Source organism: Populus euphratica, unplaced genomic scaffold (genome assembly GCF_000495115.2).
Source record: "Populus euphratica unplaced genomic scaffold, PopEup_1.0 scaffold10.1, whole genome shotgun sequence".
In the NCBI taxonomy this organism is placed as follows: Eukaryota; Viridiplantae; Streptophyta; class Magnoliopsida; order Malpighiales; family Salicaceae; genus Populus; species Populus euphratica.
The window spans coordinates 1772442-1781299 of record NW_011499856.1 but is presented as its reverse complement, the minus strand read 5'-3'; the positions used below and the strand labels follow the sequence as shown (position 1 = coordinate 1781299).

The following is an 8858-nucleotide window of genomic DNA, read 5'->3' as shown; positions in this document are numbered from 1 at the left end:
GAGTTAATAAAGAAGTCCAATGGTTATGAATCTTTCTTTTATTTAGTCTTTTATAGTGGATTTATATTACCCTTGATAGAAGATATTAACTGGTTTAAAAAAATAAAATTTATTATACACATAGATACAATTGCATCATGCATTTACATAATGAAATTGTTTTTCTTATCATTTTTTCCGGTAGTGTTTTTTGTATTGATTTAGTCCTTCAATATTGATTTTATTTTACCCTTATCTTGATAATTTGTGTCGATAAACTTGATGTGTGTTTCTTGTTAAGTCAAGAAAATATCCCAATATTTAATTGGTACTCAATTATATAAAAGATTGTTTAAATTTTTTATTTTTCAAAGGGTTATTGATGGGGCTAAAATTGAATTTTCTTAAAAAATGCAACCCTTTACAAATAAAAAACAAATCAAGCAAGAAAACCGGGGGACGAGAGAGAGAGAGAAATAATTGATTGTCGAAACCACCAAAAATTAGACTACAACATGCGTCACCTTGGGAGGAAGCCCTCATTGAGACCATTCTAGAGACACCAAAAAAGACCTCTAATGAAGGCTCAAGTGAGCCCCAAAATTATAAAATTAATGCTTTTTCAATGGAAATATATTTTAAGAAAACATCTAAAAAGTTACCGCACTTTCAAATTTATACATTCAAACAATATTTTATAAAGGAAATAATTTTAATTATTGAGACTGAATCTCTTTAAAATTTAGATGAGATAATTATATTTATGAGAAATTTATTTTTATTGAATATTCTTTTAAGTTTTAATCATAAATAATAGTATAAATAACTATAATAACAGTATAATTATGATCATAATTTAATTTGTTTTATGATTATAATTAGATCTTCTAATTAGCAAAACAAATATCATCAGAGGATTTTCACTGGAGTTAATAAAGAAGTCCAATGGTTATGAATCTTTCGTTTATTTAGTCTTTTATAGTGGATTTATATTACCCGTGATAGAAGATATTAACTGGTTTGAAAAAATAAAATCTATTACATACATAGATACGATTGCATCATGCATTTACATAATGAAATTGTTTCTCTTTTCATTTTTTTCCGGTTGTGTTTTTTTTATTGATTTAATTCTTCAATATTGATTTTATTTGACCCTGATCTTGATAATTTGTGTCAATAAACTTGATGTGTATTTCTTGTTAAGTCAAGAAAATATCCCAATATTTAACTGATGCTCAATTATATAAAAGATTGTTTAAATTTTTTATTTTTCTAAGGGTTATTGACGGGGCTAAAATTAAATTTTCTTAAAAATGCAGCTCTTTACAAATAAAAAACAAATTAAGCAAGAAAATCGGGGGATGAGAGAGAGAGAAAGAGAAGACAAATAGAAAGAGAAAAATAATTGATTGTCAAAACCACCAAAGATTAGACTACAACATGCGTCACCTTGGAAGGAAGCCCTCATTGAGACAATTCTAGAGACACCAAAAAAAACCTCTAATGAAGGCTCAAGTGAGCCCCACGCATCACTCCATAGCCGTAACTCCTTTCAAAATCTGCATGCATCAAACACATTTTTTCCCCTTATTCAAACTAGTGTTAATTCTATAATAACTTTTAAATTGAGTCCCAAATTACATCAAATCAAAGCTAAAAATCTTTTCTTTCAATTTTATTTTTTATTCTCTAATAAATATTCATTTTAGTTCCAAAAACTCCAGCAACCTTTCATCATCAACCCCATCATATTCTTTTTCACCATAATTCCATCAAAATAAACATGTCAAAAAATCCATAAACCTCCCCATCACCAACCCTACTAGTATTGATAGTGTCTATCTATATTAAATTATCTTGTTAATCTTATGTTTATTCTCTTCAAGTCTAACATCAAGTTTTGGTGTCCTTTTATAATCTTGACAACAATAGAGAAGCAAATCATATAAGTATTTTGCACAATATTAATTATAATTGATAGATTGCTAATATATGAAAATATTATATAAATAAATTACTAATCTAAAATCTAGCATATGTCAAACTAAATAAAGATATCAAATTCATCAGATATTATAGGTCAAGATAGTATTTCATGAATCTTCAATTTCAGGCTATAGCTTAGAATCTGATTTGGTTGTTTCTTTTTGTTCTTATTTGGTCTTTATATACACACACACATACACACATAATCATTACATTGTCTATGTCTATTTATTTAATTAAAATATTAGTTTTGAATTAGTATTCATTAACCTTAAATTACATTATACATCGAGCACCATAAAACATGATTGAAGGCTAACAACTGTGTAAATTAGCATTCAAAAAGATAAGGAAAAGCAATAAACCTCTATCTACTTATGAGTTTTCATAACAACTAAAAAGCACATGGCAATACCAACAAGACTTTTTATGGCAGAAGTAATAAAAAATTTTGTTCCAAAGACTTTAAAAGCATTAGGGTCTTAACCAAACCAATTTTGAAACCTTCTCCTAATCTATGTCAATAGGAAAAAAAAGAATTTACCATTTGTCAGAAAATCATACAACATATAAAAAATAAATATGTCTAAAGTCTATTAGCTAAAAAACTCTATTTTTTTATAGAAAAGCAAGAAAAGAGCTACTTACTAGCTCAATGGTTGACCAACAAATTATTGAGTATGGAACAACACGAGCAAGTTAAGCTTCCAATCATATCAATAAGTTGTGATAGCCTTTCATTCTTGTAAGAAACTGTCTTAGTTATCATAATGAGTCATTCCAAAACAACAAGTTGATAATTATATTGTTAGTTTAACATGCATTGTAGTCAACCAGTTAGTTATACATGACATTATTATATTTATTAAATATATATTTATTATTAACAAAGGCTTAATTTATATTTAATATTCATATAATATTAGATTAATGAATCTAGAATAAAGATAAAGTCCATGAAACAAAAATGTTTATCATAAGATATGTACACTAAATTAACCTACATGAGAATTTCATATGAAAAAATCACCTATATTTATAGAAAGGTTCACGTGATAGCTGTGTAAATGATCTTTAGACTTGAGATCACTAAATTATTTTATATAAAAAATGCTATATTTTGATCATGTTATATGTTATCTTCATCAAGGTATTAAAATGGCAGATATTGAATATAACATGAACTATATGAAGATACTTAAGTAATTAAAAGAACATTTATCACCCTGAATGAATTAGAAAAAATATTCAATATGTTTTCAAATAGTATTAATTGATAAATCCTGGATTAAGATTGAATGAAATTTAAAAAGAGTTTCAAATTCTATTCAAATGATTAATGAGTATCATGTAAGGAATAAACATGATTTAACATGGCAAAGATACTTCATGCTTTAAGTTTAAATTGAAACATTATTGATGAAAGAATATTAATTACACCAGAAAATCGATCACTAAAAGGTTAAGTCAAATTATTAATGACTTTTCTAAATAAGAATATATGAGATTTCTTACGGGTGGTTCGTGTAGATTATCATTAGAGACCAAACAATTAGAAGACTTGTATTTGCGATTTAAATTGAAACATTATTAATGAAAGAATATTAATTACACCAGAAAATCGATCACTAAAAGGTCAAGTCAAGTTATTAATGACTTTTCTAATAAAGATATATGAGATTTCTTACGGGTGGTTCATGTAGATTATCATTAGAGGCCAAACAATTAGAAGACTTGTATTTGCGACAACCTAACCTTTAAAGAATTATTCAAAGTAAAAAAAGATCAGATCTTCATGTAATAAATCCTTAAATAACTTTAGATGTACATAATGGAATCCTAAGGACTTCTGAATAATTATGTTTCGTAGTTTCTGCTGCATGTGTGATATTCGGAACCCAACATAAATATTATACATTAAACCCTTGTTTGAGAGTACGACCTAAACGGAGGTTGGGCAAAATTTAATTTTTTTTTGCTTAAATTTTATTTTTTTATATTTTTATATTGTTTTGATGTGTTGATGTTAAAAATAAATTTTAAAAATTAAAAAAATATTATTTTTTATATATTTCTAAACAAAAAATATTTTAAAAAGCAATCACTACCATATTATTAAACACCTTCTATAAGGAACACATTTTGAATTTGGAGCCAAAAACCTTCACTTTTAGCATTTTTTATCTTCCTATTAGAATTTTACATTGTCATTTTATAATTCGAGATACTTTCACTGGTTTCATATAAATGGATTGCTAAAATAAAATCTTATCATTCACACAATTCATCATATCATGAATTGCTAATCTTAGGCTTAGAATGTGAACAATTTTAATAAGACTTAATCAATGATTACACATGAATTGAAAAATGATTTGAAAATTAGGATTCTATAAATAGCAACCCTAATTTTCTAATTTGAGGTTTTTTTATAAAAATTTAATTAATTATTTTTCCACTCTCCAAAACGTGCTTGAGAGTCTAAAATTTATTGACTAAACATAAAAAAAAATCTAATTGTTTAATGTATCGTACCTTTAGAATATTTATTTTCAATTTTAATTAATTTATTTGTAAAGTCAAGGAAATAAAACTTATATTAAAAACCTTATTCGTGGTATCCATTAACATTCTTATCAATCCATATCTTTAGTTATTGCTACCATATAGTTACTGTTAATTTCTTGGTAAATGCTATTTTTGTATCAGTTTGACATAATGTTTCTCTAATGATTTAAAAAATGCATCTCTTATGAAAATAGAAAACACTCACATTTACTATAAGGTTAATAAGTTAATGCCAAGTTTACTGATGTCTGATTTTTTTTTATATAATTTTTAAAAAATTATTTTTTAACATGAATTTTTTTATATATATTAAAATTAATACTTTTAATTTTTATTTTATTTTTTAATTTACTATTTTTAAATAATAATTATTTTTATTTATTTTGGACTTGTTTAATTTTCAAGGAGATTATTCTAATTCATTTATAATTTTGTTTTATGTTTTATATAAATAAAATTTATTTTTAAAAATAAAAAATATTTTTTTAATAATATTTTTAATATATATAACCTTCATAATTTTTTTTATTCGATCAATTTTGTCTATTTTTACTGTTATTTTATTAAAAAAATATTTTTATTCAATCAATTTTGTCTATTTCTACTGTTATTTTATTAAAAAAATATTTTTTAATAAATAAAATCATTGAATACAATTGAGTATATTTATTTATATATATTAATTTTTACTTTTAATTATTATTAATAATTTTTTTAATTTACTGATTTTTTTATTGAAAATAATATTTAATCCACAATGAATTGCGGTTGAAATAACTAGCTAATATTGAATGCTGACCATGGTTATTCCTTTAACCCTTTCCTCACTTTGACCGTTTCTCCAATGAAGTAAGAGTAAAGATTTTTAAAATATTTTACCCAAAGTCAGTCGACAAGGACAACTACTTTTTTTTCATTTTATAAATCCCATCTCCGCTCCGGTCTTTGCTTTTCTCCCTCGTGGCAGGCACCCCCCCTTTCTTCTCCCCCCCCTCTTCTTCAGGTACCTGTCTCTCTCTCTCTCTCTCTACCTATATTCATACCGTATATGCTTACGTTTATACGGTTTACCTATATTGATACCGTATATGCTTACGTTTATACGGTTGTAAGTTAAGCAGATCTGGCCATGCTAATGTAAGTTTTGATCGGATCTGGTTTTGCCTTACTCGGCTGTTTTTTATTTTTTTAATAATTCTTATATATCCTTTTGGAATCGGTATTGACCTTTTTTATAAATGGAATTTTGTTAATTTTTCATTTTTTTTAGGGGGAATAAGGGGGATTTCTGGGTTTTTTGTTCATTTTGGTCTTGATTTTATTGGTTTTCGTCTGGATCTGTGATTCCTTCTTGTTTGGTCGCTTAGAAAGTAGAAGAAGATTAAAGAATTTGAAACTGATTTGGAAATTCTTCTCGTTTTTGTTTTTCCTTTCTTGTCAAAATTTTATTTTAAATTAATTTTATTTGCGGTTCTGATTAGATCAGAGTTATTTGATTTATGGTGATTTAGATGAGGATTAATTGATTTTTTATCTGGTAATATGATTTTTGAGTCTAAAATCATTGTGTTGTGGTTGTTGTGGTTTTTTTAAGGACTGTTGTGGATATTTTGTACAAATTTGAGGATGAATCAAGTTAGTCTTCAGCAGAACGCAATTACCTTTTGCGACGAGAGAAGAGGTTTGGTTTCGATTTCTGATTACAAGGGTCCTGTTGTTTGTCCGAAGCCTCGGCGAGTGGGAATTTTGGCTAATAATCCCATTAGGCCTTTGAGATGGCCCGTGAGGTATGCTGTTTTTTTTTTTCTCATCATTGTTAATTTATGCTTCTGGGGTAAGGGGAGGTTATCAGGTTTTTTTGCAACTCTGGAGGATTTTAACGATTGTTTTGAATGACAGTCATCAAGCCGAAATGTGTGATTCAAAAGCTGGGGCAGAGCTTCTGGACATTATTCTCATGAAGGTAAACTGGTGCTGTCTTTTTTGTTTGGACGTTAGTTAGGACGACGTTGCAGTTTTTACGCAGGAAGTATTCGAAACTGATAGTTTTGATGTATGGAAGTGATATTGTTGATGCATAATCTTTGTTAAGCCGCAATTGTATCTGGGATGTATCTGAACTGGAATTATTTTCTTTTGCTGAGGATATTTTGTTGTTATATTTGTTACACAATTTAATTATATCCAGCTTGTTTGATGGTCATTCAATGTTTCTGTGCGTGGATAGGATTCTGCAGGCTGAATTTCATGTTAAGGGTTTGTGCTGACTTGACTATGCTCTTGGTGTTAACAGGAGGGGCATGGGGCAGATTATCCTGCAAACCAGGCAGCCTCATCACCACCACCATTTTTTTGTGGGTCACCTCCAACCAGGGTTGGCAACCCATTAATTCAAGATGCCAGATTTGGGGATGAAAAATTCACTCCAATTTCTCCACTGTCAATCCCATCTCCTTCGGGTTTATCATCCCCATCATCTTCTGCGTGCAAGGGAGGAGGGTGTGTGAGAATGAAGTTTGGGCTTAAGCCAGCTGAAGTTAGAGTAGAAGGATTTGATTGCCTCAACAGGGATCGCCAAAATTCCAGCATCCCTGCCGTGGCTTAGAACTCACAATATTAAGTGTATATAAAAGGGAGCTAAATCGCCGCCAGAGTCACAGATACAGCAGATTTAACAAGAGGAGTTTTGAATCTTTTTGCCGGGAGTCTTGAGAGAAATGCTCTTAGTATTGTATATATAATATATCTTCGTTGGTGATCATTGCTAATATCTTGTAAGTAGTTGATTGAACAAAGAAGAGAGGTCAAAACCTTGCTTGCGTTCTTAAGCAAGGTTTTTTGAGTATATGTTTTGAGAGCACAGGTCATTGTAATATATGGTAAGGTGGGTTAGTATTGGGAGGGTCGTTGGATTTTCATCGGATGATCACCATGAAAAAAAAATCCTGTATAGAGCCAATTGGTGATTGAATTTTGATCATCTACCCTGTAAATGTATATTGGAATATTGTTAATGTATTTGGTCTGTTCTTGTATCTCAAGTCTTTTCCTCGTAACTTACTCTATTATATTTGATGTTATGATGTCAGCTATAAGCTGGGAGAAAAACTAAACTGGACATGTTGCTTCTCTCATCGAAACTCCCATGGTTTCGGTCTTTCAGAGACAAATATCTTATTCAAGTTTGTTAGTAGTTGCATCGTCAAGCTGTGGATTGATTGCAGTTGCTATGGAACATGACATTGACATTCATTTCAACCACCCGCATGGCAGCCTCAAATTTGGTTTGGCCAGCGACTGGTATTTATCCCCAACAAAAGACGAACTCATTAAACCTCCAAATCCACACTAATTCAAATTTGTTTACGATAAATGATGGATAATCTTTCAGAGAATTTTAAAACAGAACTTCATTTTTAGATATGAAATGTTTCTGACTTACTCGTGCGATTTATCAAAAATGGCCAGCCATTGTAGTGAGAATGGCTTACGCATCTCCTTGTCATCGAGTGTTTATATCGTATCATTGATGGAGGCGTGTTCATTGAAGTAACGAGAAGCATAAGAGGAAAGTGGAATTTTGTGTTGGATTGGCTTTAAGTTCTTACATTCTGGCTTAACTATCACTCCAGATCCGATTTCTTGCCGTACATGAATTAAGCGGTGGCTTAGATTAGTAATCAAGTCATCAAAGTCTGTTAAGGATGTAATCATGGTGGGATTGAAGGCCATTTACAGCTCAAATTTGACTTCCGTCTCAATTTGTTGTGTATGAAAATTGTATTACCATCTCCTTCTTCCATTGATTATAGTTTTTAGGAAATATAACAGCTTCTCATCAGCTTGTTTAGGAAACTGCTGGATCCGTTCAACTCTACACTCTTCCATTTTGATGATTCTGTTGTAATCATGAAGGTGGTGAGAATCATATTTGAAATTATTTAATTGATAATATTTTTATACAATATTAAATAATTATTTCAATATATGGTTAATGGTACTGTAACAGGTCGAGCTCTCCTCCTTTGCTCCTTTGATAAAGAAAAGTTTGCTTCAATTATCTAAATATTTAAGACAAGTTAATGATTGTTAATGTTGAATTAGTCAGACACCTTCCTGGGTTGCTTAAAGTACATCCAGCACGCTTCCAAATAATTGATTCCTCTAAAAATATATTTCGTGTCTTCTAATTTCTCTCTTCTCTGTCTGTCATCGATGACAATAGCAATGCATTGATAAGCCTTTACATTTTATACAAGAGACAAAATTTATATAGTTTGAATTATCGGTTACCAAAATTAATTTAAAAATAAAAATATGTA

At 29.1% G+C, this 8858-nt stretch overlaps 1 protein-coding gene across 2 annotated transcripts; it reads left to right on the top strand.

The window, feature by feature from the left end:
• The first annotated feature begins 5503 nt into the window (after window positions 1-5503).
• On the top strand, window positions 5504-7571 carry LOC105123374 (uncharacterized). 2 transcript variants are annotated; one of them, XM_011022944.1, is made up of 4 exons: window positions 5504-5539; window positions 6131-6323; window positions 6436-6499; window positions 6830-7571. In XM_011022944.1, exons 2-4 carry the CDS (start codon window positions 6163-6165, stop codon window positions 7139-7141), a joined length of 537 nt encoding a protein of 178 aa, XP_011021246.1. In that variant the 5' UTR covers window positions 5504-5539; window positions 6131-6162; the 3' UTR covers window positions 7142-7571. The 2 variants fall into 2 exon arrangements, with proteins under 2 accessions (XP_011021246.1, XP_011021247.1); XM_011022945.1 differs by lacking the exon at window positions 5504-5539 and adding an exon at window positions 5605-5673.
• The last annotated feature ends 1287 nt before the right edge of the window (window positions 7572-8858 follow it).